General features: G+C 41.4%; 3 protein-coding genes across 14 annotated transcripts; 1 reads left to right on the top strand and 2 right to left on the bottom strand.

Moving 5' to 3' along the window:
* On the top strand, positions 4,475-9,688 carry LOC8070549 (transcription termination factor MTEF1, chloroplastic). 9 transcript variants are annotated; one of them, XM_021460317.1, is made up of 5 exons: positions 4,475-5,784; positions 7,766-8,120; positions 8,224-8,943; positions 9,017-9,141; positions 9,266-9,688. In XM_021460317.1, exon 1 carries the CDS (start codon positions 4,479-4,481, stop codon positions 5,382-5,384), a length of 906 nt encoding a protein of 301 aa, XP_021315992.1. In that variant the 5' UTR covers positions 4,475-4,478; the 3' UTR covers positions 5,385-5,784; positions 7,766-8,120; positions 8,224-8,943; positions 9,017-9,141; positions 9,266-9,688. The 9 variants fall into 9 exon arrangements, with proteins under 9 accessions (XP_021315992.1, XP_021315991.1, XP_021315988.1 ...); XM_021460316.1 differs by having other exon boundaries at positions 8,224-8,671; positions 8,786-9,688; XM_021460313.1 differs by having other exon boundaries at positions 9,026-9,688.
* LOC8070548 (beta-1,3-galactosyltransferase GALT1) lies at positions 6,323-10,348 on the bottom strand. Its single transcript, XM_021460308.1, has 7 exons — positions 8,873-10,348; positions 8,585-8,793; positions 8,221-8,499; positions 8,001-8,129; positions 7,737-7,916; positions 7,356-7,463; positions 6,323-6,818 (listed from the first exon to the last, which is right to left on the bottom strand). Exons 1-7 carry the CDS (start codon positions 9,612-9,614, stop codon positions 6,606-6,608), a joined length of 1,860 nt encoding a protein of 619 aa, XP_021315983.1. The 5' UTR covers positions 9,615-10,348; the 3' UTR covers positions 6,323-6,605.
* Positions 21,485-25,458, bottom strand: LOC110435038. 4 transcript variants are annotated; one of them, XM_021460332.1, is made up of 8 exons: positions 25,147-25,458; positions 24,793-25,048; positions 24,014-24,085; positions 23,412-23,476; positions 23,094-23,253; positions 22,729-22,809; positions 22,557-22,646; positions 21,485-21,892 (listed from the first exon to the last, which is right to left on the bottom strand). In XM_021460332.1, exons 2-8 carry the CDS (start codon positions 24,979-24,981, stop codon positions 21,770-21,772), a joined length of 780 nt encoding a protein of 259 aa, XP_021316007.1. In that variant the 5' UTR covers positions 24,982-25,048; positions 25,147-25,458; the 3' UTR covers positions 21,485-21,769. The 4 variants fall into 4 exon arrangements, with proteins under 4 accessions (XP_021316007.1, XP_021316008.1, XP_021316009.1 ...); XM_021460333.1 differs by having other exon boundaries at positions 25,335-25,458; XM_021460334.1 differs by having other exon boundaries at positions 25,175-25,321.

The following is a 25,750-nucleotide window of genomic DNA, read 5'->3' as shown; positions in this document are numbered from 1 at the left end:
ATATCATTATTAATTATTCTGTTAGTTAAGAAAAACACTAATGTGATAGTCTAATTAGGTCAGTCTCAATGGTGAGTTTCATGGTGTTGTTTTCAAGACTGTCATGTCATACAAAATGAAACAAATCTTGGATGAAACACTTATTCTTAATAGAGAGTTTCATTTTATGGTTTCAAAAGCATTTAATTTCAAGACTTATAGAGAGTTAGTAACTATGTCAAGACTCTCTTATTAAATATACTGTCATGTCATGAAAAATGTCTATATAGCACCCTATTTAATACAAATAAAACTTACTTGAAATTTCTATTGAAACTAGCCTTAATAAAAAAAGTAGAAAATTTAATGATACTGTTTCTTAGAAGAGGAAATGAGAAATAAGTCTACTCATAATTAAAACGAGGCAAGAAAAAACCCCAACAAGGGGAAATGACTCCTTTGTACCAGTCGGGCCCACTGTGGATTGCTTTGCCATCGTTGGCGCAAGCCGCTCTGCAATTGGAAGTTTGGAACCCGTCAGGACTTCAGGATGAGAGCGCGGCGACCATAGGCTGTTCGAGGTGAAATGAGTTTATTTATCGAACATATCAGTTGTTTAACAATATTTTTTCTTATAATAAAACTTTATTTAGCTCTAAAAAGTTTTTGGATTTTGACACCGTAGCATTTTTATTTTTATTTGACAAACATTGTCCAACCATAAAGTAATTAGGCGATTCATCTCGCGATTTATAGACAAACTGTATAATTATTTTTTGTTTTCATCTATATTTAATGTTACATGCATGTGTTGCAAGATTTAATGTGACGAAAAATCTTAAAAAAATTTGGTTTTTGGATGAACTAAATAAGGCCTAAATCAACCAATAATATTTTGATATCAGCCAAGCAAATAAGTTGTAGATCGGCCTGGCCGCTCTTACCACCTTGTGCTCCGTGTCACAAGTCACAACTACGCCTATCTATAGTACGCACACAAGCCAAAATCTCATGTACACGCGTACTGATTGTATGCTTTCCGAAAACAAACAAAGCTGTGTGTACCTTACATGCATGCACAAAATCTCGTGTACACGCGTACTGATTGAGTGTATGCTTTCCGGAAACAAACAAAGCTGTGTGTACCTTACATGCATGCACGTTCAATCACGGCATGCTATGCTGCATTGTATAGCTCTCGGAATCAACCTGCTCACGCAAGCTGTCCTTGCATGCATGCACATGTTAACATGTTTTCCTTCTTGAGCCTTGGCAAATCAATCACGTCACGGCTGATCCTCCACGGTTGATCTTGGGCCTTATTTATTTCCTAAAAATTTTCGAATTTACCTACAGTATATTTTCGTTTGTATTTAATAATTATTATCTCATTATAAACTAACTAAATTTTAAAAATTTATTTTATAAATTACAAATAAACTATACAATTAATTATTTTTATTTATATTTAGTGTTCGTTTAAAAATTTTATATGATAGAAATTTTGAAAATTTTTAGAGACTACACAAGGCCTCGGAATGCCATATCTTCTCAAACACTCAGCACAATTTGGACTCGTCAACCTTGGAGACTTGGAGTGGTCCAGCATGGACTCGTGAGCTCGTTTCTCGTGGAATCACCTTGTCCGCATCTGGGGAAAGTAAACAAAATTTCGGGACGGATGATATGACGACACGAACGCAAACCAAACACCTAGACCAAGGCTGTCACCTAAAACCCAAAAACTTTTAAAAATTTCTTATCACATCAAATTTTATGACAAATATATAGATCATTAAATATAAATAAAAAATAACTAACTATATAATTTATCTATAATTTATAAGATAAAATTTTAACCTAGTTAATCCAGAATTAGATAATAATTACTAAATAAAAACAAAAATGCTATAATACCAAAAAAAAATTTCACCTCCTCGACCAAACAAGACATAATTCTGCATGTGTTCAAGATGCAAACCAAACACGCTGAATCTCCGTAGACAATATAACCCTCAAACTTGGGGAGCTGTTGTGTGCCGAACAAAGTGCCAGCAATTTTTTCATTCCCTTGATTTGCACATGAGAATTTGCATACAGTGACGTCATATTTTCTTACAAATTAAAAAAGGCCGTAACTACGAGTATTCAAATTAATAATTGATTACATCATCATGTTTTTTAATAAACCCTTCAAAATAAAACCCACATGAATATATTTAGATAAAACTTCACTAATGAATATTTATCGCATAAAGATAGAATATTTTCTATTGAGTGGAGGCAATGTTTTAGATTTAGAAAACAATATTCTGCCTTCACAAGAAAAACATTCTCAATTTAGAAAAATTGTACTCCACATCTAAGAGAATAAATTATAGGTGAAGTGTGGTATTATATTATCCATGAAAATAAAAAAGAACAACAAAATTTATAAAGTATAGAATTAGATCATTAAATAAATAGAAAAAATAAAATATAGAATAAAGCATAAAGAAAAACAAAATTAAAAAATCACGTAACTGAGAGAAACTTAAATAACATCACATGGATACTTTCTGAGCAACCTAAAAATATACTATATAATTTATTAATATGTCACAAGTACTATATAAATACTCAAAGATAATTATAAAGTTGCTCCGGGTTGGGGGACTACTCCTTTTATGAGGTCGCATTGGCTTTATTCACGATATTTCTATCTACGATTTGAGAAATTTATAATTCTTCTATTTTACTAGACAAAACTTTAACGAATTAGATTTCTCATTGGAAAGTGGTCTACAAAGACTTTTTGAGGGAACATGAATGTTTGCTGGCATTCATACTTTGTGAACACCTTAAAATACTTTATAGAACACCACATGCATACAACGAACATCACGTGAATACTACCATAGAATATAGGCGGGGGAAGAAAAACGTGGAAATAAAAGAAATCAAATAATTAGTTAGAGTAAAGTAAAGAAGAAAGAGAAAAGAAAATAAGAAAGTAACAAAGGCAATGAATATGTAGCTATAAATTAATTATTTATTTCAAGAGAAAATAAATTAATAAAAGCTTGAGCAGAACATATGAGAAACTAATAAAAAGGAAAAACCCACATAATAGAAGAAAATATAAGAAAATATCACATAAATACTATTTGAACAAACTAAAACATACCACAATAACATCTCGTGAGTATTACATGAGTACTTAAAAGTATTCGTGGAATATCTCATTTATACTATATGAACATTCCAAATATATCATAGAAGATCGCATTTATACTTAGTGAACATCACATGTATACCATGCAATATAGGAAACAAAAAAAATGAAAATACGGAAATTGGAAATAAAATAACTAATTAGAGCAAAATTGAAATGCTATGAATATATAAAAATAATTAATTAACTTAAATACAAAATATTTAATAAAAGATTAAAGAGGGTGATGGTGCATGTTGGAGGTAGAGGAGTGAGACCGGTTGCGAGAGGGGGGGGGGAGAAATTGGTTGTTGTGGTGTGAGGAGGTGATGTGGTATGGAGGGGCGCACAAGCTAGAGAGCGAGATAGGGAAGAGAGAGGGAGAGAGGATGGGTTAATGAAGGGAAGAAGGAAGGAAGCTGAGGTATCAAAGGTAATGAGCTTAGTGTGGAAAAGCGACAGAGCATCTCTTCTCTATGGTGTAGTGGCGACCACTCAAGAAGAGAGAGGAGTTTTCTTTAACATCGTCCGGAGCACTGGCATATTATGTAAGAGTCGTATTGGACATTTATACCGATCGCATGCTTAAGTACAGATGAAACTACTCGAGAAATCTCGGAATGCATCTACCTGGCGCACACACTACTCACACACTTGCTCGGTCCCTTCTGAGAAAAAAAATCCCCGATGAGGCACGCGAGTTTGTCCCAATCAGGGATCAAGGGAGAGGAATAGGAGGAGGTATGTGGTTGTATAGGTGAAAAGGGAGGTGGGTGTAGTTGTAGCTCGCAGCCCAGATGAGGATGAGGGGTATTAGAAATCAGTAGGAGGCAACTATTAGAAACGTTTAGGGGCCTAGAGGATAGTCATTATACAAAAATATTTATGATATTTCTTTTTAATATAAAAAATTATTTTTACTCCAGTGATAAGGTTGACTGGGGTTGGAAAGGAGGAGGAGGATGTTTTATTAGGAAAATAGTAGGCATGACACTCTTTTGATGAGAGATTGTAGGTGGGAGGAGACAGTTGTGACGAATGGCCCTAATGCCACTTGTCATCAATGTCAACAAAATCATAATTTGATGTAACTCAATAGTCACATATAAATGGTTTTATAATTGTATAATGACTAATGACTTTTGATTTTTTTTAGTTCAATTTCAAAATCAAACTAGAACAATGTTTTGATGGCGAAAAAAAAAAGACTTCAACCTAAAAATTTCTTCCTTGCAAAAATACGTAAAAATTTCTATAGCACGCAACCAGTATCCGTTCATCGCAGCGGAACAACGCAGCAGGCACAATGGATAACGGTCACACACCGCTGCCGTCGGCCTCCCTCCCCACAAAGCCCCAAGCCAAATCCGCCATGGCTATGCTCGGCCGCGCACGCCTCCCACCTGTCGCCCCACTTCCACCCATCGCCACCGGCGCCGGTGGCGCCGGCGTGGAGTTTCGCCGTAAGATCCGTTTCCTCTCTTCTGAGCTCCACCTCGACCCGTTCCCGCTCCTCGCCATAAACCCCGTGCTCCGCTCGGCGCCGCTGCCGCTCCTCCGCGACTCCCTCCGCCTCCTCACCTCCCACGGCCTCACAGCCCGCGACGCCACGCGCGTCTTCTCCGCCTTCCCATCCCTCCTCACCTCCCCGCCCGAGGAGCCGCTCCGCTTCCTCTCCGCCGACGCGCCGCTCCCGCCGCCGCTCCTCCGCTCCGCGGTGGTCCGGTCCCCACGCCTCCTGGCCGCATCCGTTCCCGACACGCTCCGCCCCGCGCTGCTCTTCCTCCGCCGCCGCGTAATGCTCCGCCGGGAGCCGCTACCTCTCGCCGCGGCGCTGCTCCTGGCGTTCTCCGTTGAGCGCACCCTCCTCCCCAAGCTCCTATACCTGCGTGACGCCACGGGGCTCCCCGACTCTGCCGTCTGCGCGGTTCTCAGGCGCGCGCCCGCCATCCTCTCCTACGGGATCGAGACCAACCTCACTCCTAAGCTCCAGTTCCTCGCCGAGCGCATGCGGAGAGACCCTGCCGCGGAGCTAGCCGAGTTCCCGCACTACTTTGCATTCAGTTTGGAGGGGAGGATCAAACCGAGGCACGAGGCGTTGAGACAAAGGGGCATCGAGATGCCACTCAAGGACATGCTAACAAGCAACGATGACGATTTCAGGGAGCGGCTGGTCAATGTGACGCTGTCAGACACTAAGGCAAGGCTGTGATCTGGCATTCAGATGCACCATATGCTTTTTTACAGCATTGATTATGAAATGGCAGTCATTTGAATTTCGGTTCAGTCAAGCAAGATTATCCTACCAGGCTACCACGTGACCAAATGGAACCGGCAACAATTTGGAATGTATTGTTTCACATGCCATTTCAAAGCTCAGCCTTGTAATGCTGAGATACATGGAGTTCACCTGGAGAAGCCTGATTGAATCTCTGAATGGATACTCACTTATATCATATAAGCAGCGATGGTAGGTTAAAGTTGATGTACAGCTAAAGGTTCCATTGAACTCCAAGTTATGTTTCCTACGTCGTGGAGTAAGAAGGGCCTGAGGCTTAGTTGTTGGAGAACGAAGGACGATGATGAGAAGCTGTGGATCTCCCTAAACATAGGTGCGTGGTAATCAGCCAGAGGAGTTTAGCAATAGCATTTTGCTTCTTTTCTTTCTGTGAAATTTTCCTTATGGACATGAATTTAAGAATGAATACAAACAACTTGTTTTTCCTGCTTCTTTTTGGAAGAAAAATGGCAGGATATCTGCCTTTCTATTTAGGTAGAACAAAAGAAGCTTAAGTTACCAGTCTTATTTCCAAGCCCCAAAGGTTAAGGGTGGAGTGCACAAGAAGAGAAAAGCAAGAACATTGCAAAGCTCTCTCAAGTAAAGATCAATGCAAAAACAATGCACACTACTTTTTATTATGACAATTTTTTTCACCATATCTTCTACTGTAAATGCAATTGCTGCATGGTTTTATTTTGGCACCATGCAGTTGGCAAATTTTAAATCTGGAATACTTGATTATAGCTATAATCCATGTTCCCTTGTGGCTAGGGACCTAAGGTTCTCAGTTGTTATGGTTGATGTTTAGCTTCAGAGGACTTCTATGCTATCATTGTAGATGCTAAAATGTGCTCTCAGACTGCAAGTAGTTTATACACCTGGAGTGCTTGTATCCCCATAATGTTAGATGCAACAAAATATTAAATTTCTCCTGACTTTTAGTATCTCTTAAAAAACATTCTCTGGAAATATAGATAAGCTGGGATGAGGTGAACTAACTTTATCTGTGTAATTCATTGAGTTTAATTACATTAGTGCTGCGCACCAGAAAAAAAAATTGATGTTAAAGGCTTCTTTGTTGTTATCGCAAAGTTAGCGAGTGGCCTGATACATAAACCGGGCCAACATCTAAGCATTGAAGTTCCTTATCCATTACTTAGTACTGCAGCATTCTGCTTGTTGTGTCGTTAGGAGCTTCTCCCACATGCATAGCAGATGTCTTGGTTCTTGGTAGTGAGCAACAACGTACCCATCATTGCATCCGTCAATGTTAATTCTCTTGTCTGTTTCATATTTGACTGGTAATCCATCTTTCTTCATATCATTTACCCATATGCCCATTGCTACATCCTCTAGTTTGAACATCTGCAAAAAACCATTTGGAGCATTTAATTTAGCTCTTCTGATCTGATTACCATCTTCTGGAAGCAGGAGTAAAACACATCAGATGACAAGCTAACTATTAATAGAACTGAAGTCACCTTATATGAGTTTACAAGACTACAAGTTGGACACAGGACACGTGCTGTGATATTCATTCAGAACATTTAGGGAAACAGAAAAGTGAAAATGTGGACAGTTTGTGCACATAACTAAGCTTGTCTATGGCTTTTCATGGATATCGTAGTTTCTATTTTCTTTCTGAACAGGATTACTTTGAGTTACTTGTTTACGGGCTTATAGCTTCGGTATTTCACATGAGGTATAGCTTTTGTTTGCTAGGGCATAGAGCAGTTCATTATAGCTTGGGTCTTTCACATGAGGTATAGAGCAGTTCATTTTTTTCTGTGCGAGCAAGCATGCCTTCAGATACCTTGTTGTGTAGCTTGAGGGATCTTAGAAGGTGATTTTCCATTTCGTATGTACAAGTCATAGATTATGTTCCCACTTGAATATACATACCTTTAAGCGACTTGCTTTATACCAATTGTTGATTGCCCTTGCAATGTCTTGTGAAACTACATATCCTGGTCCATGAGCCCATGGTGGGTATTTCTCTTCAGGCCATTCCTGGAGATATTATAAACTACATATCAGAAATGTTGGCATTTACATTTATTGATGATGATATTATAAATAACGTGTATTTGACTGCTTGAGTTTCTGTTATGTTAGCAATATGTTGTAAATTAACCTGCATAGATGTCTGTTGGCTACTATATTCTTATGAAATTCAGATAAAAAAGCATTGCAATAATTGTTTTTTTCCCTTTTACCATTAAAGTTAGGAGACTGAAGTTTTAGATTTTGATTGTAGTAAACCCTTTTATGTGAAGAATTTACCTCTTCGCTTATGTACCATTTGCTTTCAGGATTTCTGTGGGGACTGGAATCAGAATTTATGCGACCATAAAGTAGCCCATGGCTGACATTAAGCTGTTTTACTGTGGATTGGATCTCATCTACACGGACAAAAGCATCATCATCTGTTTTCATCAGATACTTGGCTGATAGTGAACTGGTCTGGTCAAACAAATCGCAGTTAAGCACAGAGAAACATAAGAAGCAGAAACTGGAGAAGTATAGCTTAGTGATGGTAGTGTTTACCCCATAAATGCATATTGCTAGTGTCTTCCATGTTATCAGGCTGTAGTAATCAACAAAAGGCAACACCTGGATGTCACCATACGTTTGTGCCTCATTCCAGAGTTCCTCATTTACCATTAGGTTTGTATGCTTTATAAAACAAAATTAAATAACATTTAGTCTGAAAGATAACTCTTGTTAGTTTACTATGTTGCATTACTTAATGCTTTTAGTGTTTTACCAGGCCAACGAAAAATCGGACTGCTACTGCTCCTTGGCGCACAGCGTCATATTGCATCCATGTCCTTCGAATTGCCATCCTACGCTTGAAGTTGTTTGCTGTTGAAAAGATGCCAATCAGAAGGTCTACATCTTTGTCGTCTGGAATAGGTGGTGACTTCAACGCTTCAATATTAGAGTTCTCCAAGTCTTCTGATGTGGGCAAGCCGCTTACAATCGCACTTACAAGTTTGAAATCACCAGAAATTCCTACTTCAGTTACATACCATGGTTCCAAACCCTAATAAGAGAAACACCAGTTCGTTAGGATTGGTCTCATATCAGATCTATTTAATGATCCATTTGGTGATGTGGAAGAAGTTTACCGCCCTATATGCAAATGAAGTGACATGTTTCCCATCAACTGTCATATGGATACCCTCCGATCCTACACGCAGTGTTGCAATAGCAAGGTATCCCTGTTTAAATGGAAAATACTTGCTTGGCTCTCCATGTTTGGCAGCTGTATGATGTTTTGAGTTATTTATGTCCTCTTCTGTGCCCACCATGGCATTACATCTCTCTAGATCTTCCACTGTAGAAGGCGTCAGATAAATATAGTGTGCAAGGCACAGTAGTAACTTATTTGCAAGAGAGAAGTAACATTGAAGTACCTTCAGTTGCATTGCTATAGTTAGTGCTGGGACAGCGATCCTCAACCCCCCAGCCATTGTTTGCGGTGAAGGTATTCTGCACTATCACTGGATCTTTAGTAACCTTGTCGCCATTCAGACGGACATTGTAATGCAGTGCAATAGGCTTTTCAGATTCCCCTGGAAGTGCCGTCCCAACAAGATCAATCCAGAAGTTACCAGAGAGTACTCCAGGAGTTCCTATAAGAGTTATTGAAGAACCTACAATCAGCCCACAGGGTACATCAATGGTAAAGATGCCATTCTCCGACTTGGAAGCATCCATTCTGCGAATTGAGTACGGGCAGAGTCTCTCTTTCTCTCTGTGCTGAGAGCTTGCATTCTGAACTGATGCTGTCAAGTTTTCCCATGCAGTTCTCCCATCGCTGATCGCCTCGCTCGCATGAGGAAGGCCGTTGGTGATGTTGGCTAACTGCTTCATCTGGTTCCATGTGTATAGCCACTGAAACACTTCAGGGGAGGAGTTTCTGGAATCCGAGCTGTTTGAAGCTGGAGGAGCATCTGCTGTTGTTACTACTGCTACTTCCAGAGTGGTGGTTTCTCGTGCATCCGCTGGGCTCTTGAACCAGTCCAGGTGAACCAGATGGAGGATTTGATACCGAGATATCCCCGAATTCGCACTGTGCTCTATCAAATACCGTGCTGTCAGCAGAGAAGTAAGCATGAGCAGAACCGTGATGGCAAGCTTCTTTGTCATCCACATGTTTTGATCGCCTTTTCCCTGGTGCCGCAGTTGTCACAATGTCAGCACATACCCGGCGCCGGCTTGGATGGAAATTTAGCAGCCCTCTCTGGTCTTTTTCTCTTCGCCCCTGGTCAAAGTCCTGGCCGGACGCACCTGCCAGTGCAATAGACGTTAGTCAAATATGCATATCCTATCCAGTTTGAATACATGTCTGCATGCTGTAATAGAATTCTACTAATATATTATGAGGCGATGACTTCGCAGAGAACATGTAAGCATGTTCATTTGGCAGAAAGTCATTGTTGAAAGTATTGTTCGCTGATTTATTGTGATAGAAAAATACTGCTGAATGACTGGTAGATTCGGTAGATAAGCTCAAGCGAACAGGCTAAAGTCGAATAGAAAGTACAAATTGTCAAAATCAATGAATCATTTTTCTATCATCATTCAGCTGAAAATTCAGAGCACATAGTCTGGGGAGAGTTACGGTTATATTGGCTGAAAGTGAAAGGAAGTTGCCGGCCCTCCCCTGTGTGCATGACCATGACCTTGTCAAAAACCAAAACCATTGGCATGTGTCCAATGCTTATTTGCGGCGGCAGCTTGTAGCAACAGCAGCGCCGTGCCGGACCAGGCGCCCCCGTGCCAGTCTAGTCCTGCCATTGCCTTTGCAGTCTTCAAAGGCGTAGGCGGCAATTCTGACCTTTTACCCCGGGAATTTTGCAGGCGATTAATCCCAAGTACTGCTATTTGTCTGTGTGCTGTTGCTCTTAGAACAAGACTACTCCCTCCGGTATCGTTTTTTCACCTGTAGACTTCTTATTTGCTTCTTATTCAAATTTTTTATGTAAATAATAAAATAAGTAAATTATTATTATTAAAGTATCTCTAAAAATAAAATAATTCATAGCAAAATAAATAATATTTATATAAAAAATTTGAATAAGACAAACAGTCAAGCAAGAAGTCTAAAAGTAAAAAATGACATTTTTAGTGAGACGGGAGTAGTAGTTTGTAGGGAAAGAAATCCTATTAAAGTGGTTTGTGAAATAAAAAGGAAATGGAAGTGGATAAATTTTGGAGCTTGCCAGAAGTCGTCACCAGAGCTTAGCTTGATCAGTTGATCCACTCTAGAAAACATAATTGAAGAGCTTGGTAAAGGTTGTCACCAAATCAAGAAGAAAGAAGCTAGAAATGCTCTGAGCATGGATTGATCGAGGTGAGCGAACTTGCTGCGCAGAGAAAGAGAGAGAGAGAGAGAGAGAGAGAGAGACGCACACAAATGAACTTGCTACTGCCATGGGAGAGAGAATGAGTAGCTTACCTCGGTCTTCTCGGGCTTCGTTCGATCTTCAGGTCTGGACACAGATAGAGAAAGGAGCAGGAAGAGGAGATCGAGTACAAGGGAGGGAGGAGACGAGGAGCTGAGTATGGCATATGGCTCTGCCGTGTGGCTGGGCGAGGAGTAACGGGCGAGAAATACAGGAGCCGCGAAGGGAACAAATAATGGGCCAGCCAGCCGGGCAAGCTGGCAGTGAGAAACAAGAAAGAGCGACACGAAATTGACCCGAGCCCTTGTCCCTCGGTCAGATGGGGGGGGTTGGGCCAAATATAACCCTCTAATCTAATTATTATTGCTACATTATTAATCAAGGTCTTTATGTGAACTTCTCTTAGAAAAAAATATACATATTTGGCCATTTTTTTCTTTAGTGCAGAGCATATGTTTGAGTGTAATGGAGAATCTTATAAGTATCGTTGTCTTCACTAAACTCCCGTGCATGTACGATTCTCTAATTTTCTGGACAATGCTATAGAACTCCATTTAATTACTTACTTACTAGGAGGCGGCGACATAGGCGAGCGCGAGGAGGCGGTGGTGCGGGCGAGCCCGTGGGCGTGACAACGTGACTGAGCGCAGCGTGGGTGCGATGGGGAGGAAGAGAAGGCGGTAGCGCGGCGGCTGGGCGCGCAGCACAGTGGCGAGGGCAAGGGCAAGGGCGAGCGCAAGCGCGAGTTCGGGAAGAGAGGTCTCACGAGGGACAGGAAGCCTGATTGGAGGTGGGATTTCGTGAGGGCAGGCGCGCACGCGATGTAGCCCGGCAGGCGAGCAAGCCATTAGTCAGGTGGACAATTCCTCTACATATATATTTTTTTTTTGAGGAAGCCATTTGGCGCACTTTACTGATTTTGCAAGACAGTTACATCGTTCATCAAAGCTCCTAGTAGAAACCTAGGGGGTTCATCGACCCAATTACATGTAAGCTTCTCCTGAAGCGCTATTCTAGCTATTTTAGTTGTGGAGAAGTGACTGGGAGGGAACATTTCAAAAACAAACCTGAGTCCTTGATTTTTTTTGAATGGTTAAATAAGGTAGAAAAATAAAAATAAATCAGCCCTACCACATATGACTAGTAATCACATACAACATGCAAAATAATTCAGCCCTAGCACAAATTTAAGTGTATTAGATTACATGCAAAATTATATCGTGATAAAAAAGTCTAAAGTTACAAAAATAAAAAAATTACCATATCCACCAGATCACGCATGTATCAATCAAATCTAGAAGAAAAATTGTACCTAAAACTTTTCTTATTTATCTTATTTTACAAAATGAAAAATTAAACAAATATATACTCTACCTATTACCTCATACCTCATAGAAGGTAAATAGGTGGTTGTAACCGTTCATCTAAATAAATGAACAGCTCATAGGGAGTACCGTAGCAAAATCCAAATTTTTGTTGTTGTTGTTGTTGACAATGTTAAGTATGCCAAATTTCTGACTGGATCAAGTAGATTCATAGCGGAAGACTAGAAGATTCAGAGTTTAGTTGCAATATAATTGGTTTGTGTTTCAGTAAAAAAAATAATTGGTTTGTGTTGATACGCTTGGGTTTGGAATTTCCCAGAATATATTTCTAGTTATAACACGTGTCACGCTGGAGTTCACACACCAGGGAGAAACTGAGGAAAATTAAGGAGGAGATAACTGGCAGCTATGAATTCAATTTGTATGTGCCAAAGTCCAAATTGTAAATACTTTTCCCTAAATATCACCTATAAGTGATGTTCACCTTCATGTGACATTATAATCTTTCAAGTGGTATTTTGACCTTAAAAGTCTAAGTGCATGTCTCCTATTACTATTCCTCACTTGTATGCACACGTTTAGGAGTGGTCACTCTGTAAATTTGCATCTTTGAGACTAACACCTTTTTCAAGCTTATAATGTGTGTAGTATTCTCATTAAAAGGAAAATAGAGTCCTCGGAGCTAAGCATGGTTGATATCTTATAAGTGGTATTTCATATCCTTTGTGGTATGAATATCAGTTGGTATGAATTCGAAGTCCAATTGCTAAACCGATGTCATTTCAATTGGTACTTTTTATATGCTTTCAACATACATCATATAGATTAAACTCCCTTTGTGCTTAAATTGTTGGTTATGCATGTGCTTTGCCATCCACCATATGTATGCATACGCTTAGGGGGAACTTAGTCTATGTAATGTGAAAGTCAAGGTTTGTGATCAATTCCATTTCACGCATAAGGATCACAATATTTGGCCATCCCTTGTGCTAGTAATATCTTCCCTTATGATGTTCGATTCCAAAGGGGGGGGGGAATTTGAAGGACTAACGCAAGCCCAACCAATTATAAATACCAATCACAAATTCAGAAAAAATGAAGTATTCAAGTGAGGAAGTAGATTATGGAGTTAGGGGAGGCTTAAATCCATAATGTCACATAAGGGGACATTTATACAACGTCAAGGGCAAGATAAGTATACAAGGGTCTTTCCAAAGTGGTATATTTTAGCATCATATGATCTTGCTCTTGCATTGCATCCTAGCAAGACGTGTGCATTTTAATTTTTGTATCTATTATTAGCTTGCTTTGATCGTGTTGTCATCAGGCACCTCATGGCCCATTTAGTTTGGATTTTGTTGTTCAGTGATTAGCATGACCATTTGGACTAACTGAAGGGTCGAGATGGCGGACTAGAGGGGGGTGAATAGTCCTTTCTAAAACTTTAACACGCCGGCTAACCGAAACAAATGCGGAAATAAAACTATCGGTCTAGTCAAGACTACACCCCTCTATCTAAGTTCTCTAGCACCTTGAAAAGATCCTAAACAAGCAAGCAAGGTGCTACCTTAGCAAGAGCTCACCTAATCAATTCTAGGAGCAAGGTCACACAAACCTATGCAACTAGTACTTTGCAAACCGGGGGAGCTCCTACACAAACTAGTGAGGCAAAGCGCACCAAGCCTAAGCTCACTAGCAAGCTCAATAACAAGGCAACCAATGCCAAATTAGAGAACGCAAATTACTTAGCTACACAAACTAAGCAATATGACTAACAAGGTTACACAAACCAAATTAGTCACGCAAGAGAAACTACTTGTAGCTACACAGGAAAGAAGGTAACTAGCAAGCTACACAAGCTAACTAATTACAAGAGCAACTACACAAGCACAAGTATATGAATGTAAGAACAAGCTTGTGTTAGGGACTTGCAAACCAACGGGAAGAACAATGTTGACACGATGATTTTCTCCTGAGGTTCACTTGGTTGCCACCAAGCTACGTCCCCGTTGAGACAAGCTCCAAGGTTACCGCCGGTCCTCTTGCTAGTGGTGACCCGCAGGTCACACTCTCCCACGTGGAGTGCTTACCACAAGCTCTAGCACTTGACCCGGCCGGACCACTTGTCGCTCTTCACGTCTCGCTCAACTAGAGTTGCTCTTCGCGATCCCCGCGGGGTGAGCACCGTACCCCTCACAATCTCTTCTTCGGAGCACCGCACAATCTCCTTGCGTGCTTCGACGGAGTCACAAGCCACCAAGCCGTCTAAGAGGTGGCAACCTCCAAGAGTAACAAGCACCACCGGCTTGCAACACGAACACCTAGTGCAACTCGATGCAATCTCTCAATGCAAGACACTAGAATCACTCACTCGCTATTGATTCGCACTCTTGCAAGCACAAGTGAGTTAGAGGCTTTCCTAGCACTCTCCAAGCATGGACACTAAGTCCCAAGGGTGCTCAGCACTGGCCAAGGCCGGCCACCACTTCTATTTATAGCCCCAAGGGCTAAACTAGCCGTTGCCCCTTCACTGGGCAAAACACGTGGGCACCGGACGCTCAACCCCCAGCGTCCGGTGCTCAGGCGTCAGCCATGTGTCACTAGCCGTTTGAACTCGACCGTTGCCGCCAACGGCTACTGCGCACGCGCACCTGCACAGCACCACCAGACGCTCTACTACGTCACACCGGACGCGTCCGGTGCACACCGGACCCGTGCGCAGAGAGCTCCGCAAACTCGCAGGGTCACCGGACGCGAGCCACAGGACGCACCTTGAGCGTCCGGTGCTCACCGGACTCATGCGCAGAGAGGATCGCCAAATCGCCCGCACACCGAACGCGGAGCACCGAACTCACTCCGGTGCGTCCGGTGCACTCTGCACACCTGCGCCACAGACACCACACCGGACGCTCTGGACCAGCGTCTGGTGCTGCCAACACCAGCGTCCGGTTAGTGTTTCTCAGCGAGAAACACTCCCGCGACTTCTCCAAATTTCCCACCGACGCAATAGAAAATATGCACTTAATTTTCTCAAAAGCGCTGAATCAACCCACACCCCTCTCAACCCTAGGAACTCCACCTTCTTTGCAAATGTGCCAACACCACCAATTTGAAAGTCCTAGTTTGGTTTTGGATAATTGATGAAACCCTAGTACTAACCTCTATACTAAGTGTGTGTAGACTTAATGAGGTTGGTACATGCCAAGTGATGAAGCAAGTGATGATCATGGTGATGAAGGTGATGATCACAAGATGATCAAGTGCTCAACTCGGAAAAGAAGAAAGAGAAAAACAAAACCCTATGGAGATCAAGGCAAAGGTATTGCTTAGGGTTTTGGTTTTGGTGATCAAGACACCATAGAGGGTGTGATCACATTTAGGATAGATAGCCGTACTATAAAGAGGGGAATTCTTTGGCTAAGCGGTTATCAAGTGCCACTAGGTGTCATTGTTCATGTGCATGCATTTAGAACCTAGTGAGCTAACTTAACTCCTTCGAAGAAAATGATTGTGAAAATGCTAACACACGTGCACTTGTTGGTTCACACGTTGTGGTGTTGGCACACGTTGTGGTGTCGACGCTTTTCGAGAAAATAAAGTGCATATTTTCTATTGCGCCGGTGAGAAATTTGGAAAAGTCGCGGGAGTGTTTCTCGCTGAGAAAACACTCACCGGACGCTAGCTTCTGGAGCACCGGACGCTGAGTCTGAGCGTCCGGTGCAAACAGTGCCTAGCCCAGCTAGGGTAAGGCACCGGACGATAGGCACCAGACGCTGGCTTGAGCGTCCGGTGGTTAGCGTCCGGTGTGCGGGCATTTTGCGACCCTCTCTGCGCATGGGTCCGGTGAGCACCGGACGCTGAGGGTGCGTCCGGTGGCTTGCGTCCGGTGACCCTACAAGTTTGCGGAGCTCTCTGCGCATGAGTCCGATGCTAACTTGCTCAAGCGTCCGGTGCTCTGCAGGTTACCGTTAGACTCTGACACGCGGCTGACGTTGGAGCACCGGACGCTGGTGTTGAGCGTCCGGTGCCCCTTTAAGAGCGTCCGGCGACCCCGTATTTCGCCCAGTGAAAGAGCCAACGGCTCTATTTGTTTGAGGGGCTATAAATACGTGTTTGGCCGGCTTGGGGCTCACTCTCTTGGCATTCTAACATACTTGACATCCTTGTGAGCCTAAGCAAACACCTCCCACTCATCTCCTTCATAGATTAAACATCTTTGTGAGATTGGGAGTGATTCCAAGTGCATTTGCTTGAGTGATTGCATCTAGTGGCACTTGGGGATCGTTCTAGCTGCAGTTTTCTTGTTACTCTTGGTGGTTGCCGCCACCTAGACGGCTTGGAGCAGCGGAGGAGGATTGGCACGAGTTGGTGATTGTTCGTGGCCATCTCCCGGTGATTGTGAGGGGTCTTGTACCTTCCCCGGCGGAAAGCCAAAAGGTAACTCTAGTAAAGTGCTCGTGTCATTGAGTTACCTCACTTGTGGGTAGGTTCTTGTGGTGTCCTAGTGAGGACAAGGTTCGTGCAACACCTCTTAGCCACCGAACCACCAAGTGTTGGTCGACACAACGGGGACGTAGCGTGCCTGCAAGCACGTGAACCTCGGGAGAAAAATTGTGTGTCTCCATTGTGATTGTTCATTGGATTTCTCTCGGTGATTGGACTTCATATTATTGATTGGTTCATCCCCTCTACGCGGCGGTATAAAGATCAAACTATCTCTTTTTACATTCCCGCAAACTAGAGTAGCTTACTTACTTGTATAGAAACTTTTAGGTAGCTTTCTAGTGTAAGTAGTGAGATAGCTCTTGTGTGCCTAGTGATTATATCAACTAAAATTATTGGATAGGTGGCTTGCAAACACCCCATTAGAGCTAGAGCAAAAAGCTTCGCTTTGTTATTAACTAACCTCTTGCTCTAGTGAGTTTGTAGATTTTTTTAAATAGGCTATTCACCCCCCCTCTAGCCATATTAGGACCTTTCACAAGTGTCCACCACCAAAGTGTAAGTGTGTTAGCATTTTCACAAACATTTTCTCAAAGGAGTTAGCCTCTCAAACTTGCCACGCCACTCGATCCTAACACGTATGCAAAGTTAGATCGCTCAAGTGGCACTAGATGACCGATATGCAAACAAGTTTGCCCCTCTTGATAGTACGGTCATCTATCCTAAATCCGGTCATAAACTTCTCTACACATCTATGACCAGTGAAATGAAAATGCCCTAGGTTATACCTTTGCCTTGCGCATTCCATTCCATCTCCTCCAATGTTGATGCAACACATGCACCAACCAATCAACAAATGATATGATCCACTTCATATCATCACGTGACCGTATTGGTTCATCGATCTTGACCTCACTTGCTCTTCACCGTTGCCTCGGTCTATCGGCGCCAAGTCTTGCTCAAGCTTCACCGTCACACGCGGTCCCTCGCTTCAAAGCCTCCGACTTGCCCTTCACTCTTGCAACCGGTCCATCGAGCCAACCCTCATCTTGATCTTCTCCACCTTGGTCACATGACTCCATGTCATGTCTCATGTGCAATGAGCTCCTCCATCATCACGTCATCACCTGTGGACTAATCTCCTGTGTATCTCACATAAACACTATTAGTCCACCTAAGTTGTCACTCAATTACCAAAACCAAACAAGGACCTTTCACTGACACCGTTTGCTATTATATAAGGTATAGTTCAAATGGATGCAAGGTAGACTTGGACTTAGACAAAGTGAGAAGGCCCGAATGATCAGCACCTCAAGCAAGAAATTATAATCCATTTGAGACCTGCAAGACATGCTAGAAGTTTAAGACACCAATAAGTAGAAGCCAGAACACAAAGGCACAAACAAAATTGAAACCACTGAAGTCGAGGCAAAGAGATGGATGAATTGGAATTATGTCATGATTTTGGATCTGCCCAAATTGATATGACATCAGTTCAATGTTGTAGATATTTTTATTAGCTCTCCAAAAAAAGTTCAAAATCATCAAAATCAGAGTTCAAAGCTAAGTTATGCCCAAAATACGAAAGTGTGTTACGCTAAAATATGAGCAATGGACATGTTCGGTGTGAAGTCTGGTGTAGAGGTCTTGTGTTGAAGCCCGGTGCATACCAGACGTAATGGTGACATCCATTGAACCATTAGACATGTCCAGTGCTAAAGTCTGGTTCTCACAAAAAAAATAAATGGAACAGTTGAATTCCAACGGTATGAATGTTTGAGGTCCGATGTAGAGGTCTGGTGCTACCACCGGACATGTCCAGTGTGTACATAGAACGCTGCAACTTTTGACAACGGCTAGTTTTGGACTTTGGACCTATAAATAATAATATCGCAACCGGCCATTTGAGAAGAGTAGGAACTTGAGGAACATACCAAAGGAGTTGGAGCTCCATTCTAGTGCCCTCCACTTGCATAGTGCTTAGGTGATTAGTGTAGGAGCTTTGCGGAGTTCTTAAGCTAGTTAGACCATCGCTAAATGTGCTTGCTCTAGGTTTAAGCCTAGTGTTAATGAGTTTTGCATCATATATCTTGCTTACTCTGTGCTTGTGTGCACCATGTTTGTACATCAGAGGGGTCTGTAGTCTTCTGAGACCACACCAATCGTGTTTGTGGTGTGGTCTCACCTTGTAACGAAGGGAACGAGTCAAACGGCGATTTGGCCAGAAACTCGACAGTGATGACGGCAAGGACCCACTTGCACGCAGGGAAGACCCGAAGGCTATCCATAGAGTCCTGACTAGGAGCTTGGCCCTTGCAAGGACATCCTTGCGAGGGGCTCCAACGAGGAGTAGGGAGAAGCGTGAGCTTCTCGATACCTTGGTAAAAATACTGGAGTCATCAACGAGAGCTTGCATCTCTATCTCAATTTAGCTTTCGCACTTTAGTTTAGCTTGCTAGGCTAGTAATGGAATTGGAATCTAGGATGTATAACTCTTTTGTGGTAGAGATAGCAACACATCTAGCAAAATCTAAGTTGTTTATCTAGATAGATTACATTCTTTCATAAGGTTTTGACTAGGTTAAAATTAGAGGCATTAGCTTTAGAAGTAGTTTTAAAATTGCCTAATTCAAAACCCCCTCTCTTGGACGTCATGGTCCCTTTAGGCATCTGGATTTAAGATGCTTCTTATGTTGAACACACAAAAAAAACATTTCCAGCGAGTGTTGTCCTTACTAGCCAACGAGCAATGGTATGTCCAGTTGTCCAAGTGTATGCACAAAATCAAATTGTCTACTGGGCAATGTGTTAAGTGATCAAGGTGTTGCCATTGATCCTTCTCAGGTGGAAGTTGTGTTGTCCTAGCCCATTCCTACTAATGTCGAAGAGCTAAGAAGTTTCCTTGGTTTGGCAGGATTTAATAGAAAATTTATCAAACATTTTACCATTATTAGCAAATATGCTCATGCGTTGCAACGGAGAAAAGCATCAAATGGCCATAGAAAGTGATGACATAATGTTACATATCTATTTATATTTATCCTTTTTATAAAATTTAAAGTCCATAATTTATTTTATTAATAACCATGACATCTATGGTATTAGATAGTTAATATTTACAATAATATGTAGCTTGGAGATATATTTATTTAATAATAAAAATAGAAATCAGGCAAACCTTATCTTACTCTAATATTACCTCTTAATATACCTTAGTATTATATTAAAACATGAGAAGTTTGTTGCTAGCTTTATTTTTTTATTTAGATTAGGATTCCTATAAAATATGATATATCAGTTAAATGTATGTAGATTATGAACACATGAGCTTATGAAGTGTTCGTTGACATAACAACACATCGTGCAAATGTAGTAGGAGCATCGTTTTTTTATTTTTACATACTTAAATTGATTATAAACTATTTAGCAAGCATAAATCTAGGTAAATTAGTAAATCAATGAGATATGCAGAAATGGTGCTAAAACTTTTACTACAAATCAAACATCATATTAAATAGGCTACCATAAAATTTTCATAATAATTGGAGCAAGATAACAACAATTTCAATTTTACACTAAAAAGCATAGGCAAGCATCTCTAACAAAAAACTATACTAAAATTTGTGATATTTTTGTTTACTGCATGGATCTATATATGTGGAGCTGAACAAAATTTGTTTTATAATTTTTAGATTTTTCTATGAATTACTACGCATTTATCAATTTTCAGCTGATTTAAAGAATAAAAGAAAAGTAAACTATTAGGACAAACACTTTGCACCTAGGTCCCTGTATTTTTTTTTTCTTAACATGCTTTGATGTGTATAGGAGATTTTACATTGTGAACCCTAAAATCCTTCTATTTTCTTTTTTTTTCTTCCATCATTGAAGCAGCGGACGGACGGGCCGATTCTGGAGAAGATTGGCGGACAGATTCGTGAACTTCTCACCAATTTGTTGAAGAAGCTGTGTCGTTTATGTAGACCTCTAATCACCAAGATCCTTTTCAAGTGCTAAAGTATTCTCTCAGTACTGCTACTGAATTGACATTTCCAAATTTTACCAAGCAATCCTACGTTGAAACGGATGTTTGCTAGAATAGTGTGGGAGCTATCCTTATTGTGGAGGGACACCCATTTGCTTTCATAAGTAAAATCTCTTGGACCCAAAAACCAAGGTATTCCCACCTATGAAAAGGAGTTCATGGCCCTCATTGTGGTGGATCAATGGTGATGCTTAGGAGTTTATGGCCCTCATTGTGGTGGATCAATGGGCATGCCGCTTACAGTTGGTCGTGTTCTTGAAATTTTACTGATCAAAAGAGTTCGAAGCGTCTAGCAGACTCCATGCACCTTGGAAAACAAAAGGTAGTAATTAAACTTCTAGGTATGCAGTAGAAGATTGTCTATGAGAACGGAACTAATAATTGAGCAACTTTTTATCTCAACCTGATTATTAGACAATCATATACTGATGCTTTATCTCAACCATGACCAGTTTTTTTCTATTTCTGCAACTGTCCCTTGCACTGCAGAAGTTGTTGCAAGATACTCTCGTCTAACCCACACGCGCAAGACTTGCTTACCACGCTCTCTCTCCCTCTCTGTCCTCAGCATCAGTGTGCAACAAGGTCTTCTTAGATCATTGCAAGTTTGCAACACAAGATCATATATGCTTTCCATAGCTCTGCAGTTGGTAGTCCCTTGCACTCCGAATTTACAGTTCACAAATGAATTGAGCAACCTTTTTTTGCTTAGACTGGCCTAAAGAAATCTGTTCAGCAGTATGTGATTGGTTGTCGTGTGTCAACTGTCAAAGGGGCGAAACCTTATCTTATTCAACTCGTATATGCCACAGTGCAAAATCAAATTTTGTGTTGATTTAACATTTATATTCACTTATTACTGAAATCTCTTTATGTACAGAAGATGCTGAGAGCCCATCAAACAAGCATTGAATCTCAGCTGGAAAGTTAACTCAATTCCAAGAAAGGCACAACATTTTTGCTGCAACATGGAGCCATTCGAGGTGGCCGAGGCAACAGGGCTTTGCACAATGTCCTCGAGTTTCCACCTTTAAGCCCAGATGCTGAGAAGCATCTGTTATGCACTCGTGAGCCTGTCACTGATGTATTCTATTGGATTGGCTCGGGCTGAGGTGAGGTAGGAGATTCTGGTGGTGCCACCGCAAATTGCATCGTTCTTCCGTTCCGGTGCAGAATGATAGCCACTTCGGTTGGCAATAGCATTGCTTCTTCCTGACGTATCAAAATAAACAACACAACATGAACCATGCGTTCTTAATTGGTACGGCAATTTGGAATAAATACTCCATGTAGGCCCAATCCATGCATTTAATAGGGTACAGAACTACTGAAATTTAAACCAGATAACCAATGATCTAAAATTTCTGACTTAGGCCTTGTTTACTTCCATCCCAAAACCCAAAATTTTTAAGATTCTCCGTCACATCGAATCTTTAGACGCATGCATAGAGTATTAAATATAGATGAAAATAAAAACTAATTGCACAGTTTGGTCGGAATTTTCGAGACGAATCTTTTGAGCCTAGTTAGTCCATGGTTGGACAATAATTACCACAAACAAATGAAGTGTTGCAGTGTCGCGAAATTTTTCCCTTCAGGAACTAAACACTAAACACGGCCTTAGAAATCTCATGTTTGATCAGAAAGGACAAAAATGGTCAACCCAACATCCCAATTCCCCAGTTCAATGAAAGATGTGTGCAACTGAGGGGTGCATGTGTGTGTGGGTGGGGGGGGGGGTCCTTAGGGTATTTTAACTCTGTTGATATTTATTCAATGCCATGATAGTATGAATCATGGAATTCTTTTTACTCAAGACTCAAGACAGTATACACATGAAAGAGAAAAACATTTCCATGAGCACCAAGCCACCGACCTGTCTTTGTCTTTGACGCTGCATGATACTAATAGCCCAAGCCATAATATAGCATGGCAGCAAAAATCCAGCTGCCCTCAAAAGAAATAGCTGTCAAAGATCAATAGTCAGTTAACTGTACATTGACAAAAAAAAAGATCCATAGGAAATATACAGAGTATTAATCACTAACCGAGAAAATAGCTGATGCATCATCTTCATCATCACTGTTAGTAATGGTCAGTGTATGCCTCAGGAGCAGAAGGGCCATCAACTGGACAGAGATAGCAAGGACACTTCAATACCACTTAATGTTACATAGTAAAACTGGGAACACTAAAAAGGAAAGGAAAATATATTTGAGCAATAATAATAATATAAAGAAGCCAAAATATCTAAGAATCTAAGATGCAACTTTTAGAATTAAACAAGCAGCAATAGCTTTAATTGTTGTTTGAGGAGAAAAGGGAGATGTTTGACCTTTCTACAATTTTCATTGTCTTGGCATGATAGAGGTAAAATAATACATATTTCGACAATAGAAACCACAAAACTCACAATCAGAAATATAGAGCGGCAAAACGCAGCAGCATTGTTGTTTGTTGTAGTATATTCATCATACTCGTCTTCAAGTAAACGGTGTTGAGCAGCAGCCATTGCCAATATTCTAGGATCATGTAAATCCAAACGGTTGCCAGAGATGGTCCAATCTCCACCACTAGAGAAAAAATTAAAAAATGCAAAAATGAGAAACAAACAGAAATTTATAAATTACGGTGCACAAAGACAGCTTTTTGATAATCACACAGAAATACAGTCCACAAAAACACCAGGATAGAAGGAAAAAAGTTAGCTTCATGAGTAAAGATAACAAACCTTATCTCTATGGTTGTTTCATCATGATGCACTTGGGGTGGGGCAGTGTAACCAGGCTTGTACGACTGATAAACAGAGAATAAAATTCATAATCTATTTACAGCAACAAAGTTCAGTCAAATTAGCAAGGAAGCATAAACATTTCTGCAAAGGCAAACAAAGTGCAGAGAAGGTAATTGGTGAGAACTTGACTTGTAAGGATTCAAATTCATGAAATTATTATTAAATTTATGATACGAAATCTTTTCAGCTAAAAAAATAGCTTGAGTTACGATGCAAGCTCATGACCCTCTTTTGCTCATAAAAGGATCCTCAGATGTGAACCTCCCTTTTGCATATGGCAGGTCCTAGTACCTCTTGACAAATTACTATGTTTAAACATTTAAACAATAGCTGGAAATATAATAATACAGTGCACTAAGACTAGGTGCATCCAAAAAGTTGTTTAAAATACAGAAATAAACAAGACACTAATTTAGCCTAATGAAAAGCTTTCGAAGAAAACAAAATGGAAAAAATCAATCATTTAAGTCTTATATATACAAGAAATAATTTCCATTTTGCTACATTTGGAGTAGTAGCTGAAGGAAACAATTGTTTACCTCATGGCAGATTTCACAGGTTATATCTCCTTTCTCATTGCACCAACGCTGCACACATTCCCTGTGAGCATACTGTACAAACAAATGTAGTATAAACAAAATTAGCAAACGGGTCTATGCAATGGCTTTGCGCATATAGGATGGTAAAAGACAAACTTAGGTAAGCAGTTAGACCACTTGCAAACAATGACAATGACCGAAGTCTTCAGTTGAAGGCAACCCACACAAGATACCAAAGCCCCTGTGACTTGTTTGTTAAGCTTGCAAAGTAGCTAACAACAAGGGAAAAGGATGTCCTACTCTTTAAGCAACATCGACGATTAAACCAAGCATGCAACTACTTTGTGCAACTACTTTTTCATGAAAATATCAAGGGAAAAGGATATCCACTCATGATAGCATCACTTTGTGCAACTACTTTTTCATGAAAATATCATGAACCACAGCACCAAACAGGTTTCTGTATAACAAAAAGTGAAGAGGAACCTAATATGGAGATGTATCTGAATAGCCAGAACATCTCAAGTAACAACTTATACAGAGCAAATTAGTTAGAAACCAGCATGAGACCCAACAGCTACGTTATGTCCTAACAAAGACTCAGGTTTAAGTCTGAATGTGATATTTTGATTTGTTGATGCTTGCATTTTAGATACTTAGATTTAAGAATTTATCATCTGTGAGTTGACAATAGAATGAACCAGAGGCAAACAGCATAAGCAACGTGGGATGGGCCCAGAGTTTCTGGTTTGAATGAAGAGAAATAAGGCAGCACGCACCTTGAGGCTGCCGCTGCAAGCGCAGGGGCTCTCGAGGTTCTTCGCGAGGTCCTCCTCCTGGCAAATGCGGCACTCCACCATCCCAATCAGCGCCTCCGTTTCCTCCTTACCGCGGGACACCAACCCGGCTGCCTCACCGACTCGGGACGCTACGAGCTCCCCAACATCCACCGCGACATGATCCCCCATGCGAGCAAAGCAAATCGCGCCCAAAATTTCACGCCAAACAGCGCAAACCTCTAGAGGATCTCGTGCCCTGCCATCCAACGAACCCAGGCAATCATCAGAACGGGGGGGCCAATCCACCTCCAATAAAAAAATGTAACGAAGGGGGAACAAAATTGACACTAAAACCCTAGAAATTTCGGTCCAGGGGATGAACCGAAGTCGAAGACGAGCGGATTTGGGCGATTCCTGGGTCGAATCGAAGCCCTCGCCTCAATAAATCCCACGAAACGCAAGGCTTGGAAACGATTACCGACGAGCAGGGACGAAATGGGGAGGAAAGGCAGGAGGGGGGGTGGGGGGGGGGGGGCTTGTCCCTCGGCGAATGAGCTGCGAGGAACAGGAAGGCACGCCGCACGCACTTCCTCTTCCGAAATATCTCTCGCGAGAAAAGAGAGAAAAAAAAAAGGACCCTATTTTCCGCACTTCCTTGGCGTTCGTCTCGCGGTGGTGGCCTCGCGGCGTTTTTATCGTTCGCGGCGTGACGGCGTCAGTTCGCCGTGTGGACATCGTTTTCTCTTGGGAGTGAGCTCGGGACGCAGCAGACGGCGTGCGAATTGCGATGTTCTGACATGTGGCTCCCGCCGTTGCTGGTCCCACGTGACAGTGCGAATGTGTGTAATCGTTGACGTACCTGTGGAGAACGGGGATTTCGGATTGCCGCTTGGACATTATCCAAAATCCATCATCTGGGTGTTTCACCAGGATGTCATGTACATTTATTAGAGCGCCA

The sequence above is a fragment of the Sorghum bicolor genome, chromosome 4, assembly GCF_000003195.3.
Source record: "Sorghum bicolor cultivar BTx623 chromosome 4, Sorghum_bicolor_NCBIv3, whole genome shotgun sequence".
Lineage (NCBI taxonomy): Eukaryota > Viridiplantae > Streptophyta > Magnoliopsida > Poales > Poaceae > Sorghum > Sorghum bicolor.
The sequence above is the reverse complement of the archived record's forward strand: the minus strand, read 5'-3'. Positions and strand labels throughout refer to the sequence as shown.

Coding starts and splice junctions, on each gene's coding strand:
- LOC8070549 (XM_021460316.1), top strand. CDS start 4,479: ATGGATAACGGTCACACACCGCTGCCGTCGGCCTCCCTCCCCACAAAG.
- LOC8070548 (XM_021460308.1), bottom strand. CDS start 9,614: ATGTGGATGACAAAGAAGCTTGCCATCACGGTTCTGCTCATGCTTACT. Junction 8,794..8,872: donor CTATAGCAATGCAACTGAAG/GTACTTCAATGT, acceptor CGCCTTCTACAG/TGGAAGATCTAGAGAGATGT. Junction 8,500..8,584: donor CTTCATTTGCATATAGGGCG/GTAAACTTCTTC, acceptor TTCTCTTATTAG/GGTTTGGAACCATGGTATGT.
- LOC110435038 (XM_021460331.1), bottom strand. CDS start 24,981: ATGGGGGATCATGTCGCGGTGGATGTTGGGGAGCTCGTAGCGTCCCGA. Junction 23,477..24,013: donor CCTGTGAAATCTGCCATGAG/GTAAACAATTGT, acceptor TCTGTTTATCAG/TCGTACAAGCCTGGTTACAC. Junction 22,647..22,728: donor ATGCATCAGCTATTTTCTCG/GTTAGTGATTAA, acceptor GATCTTTGACAG/CTATTTCTTTTGAGGGCAGC.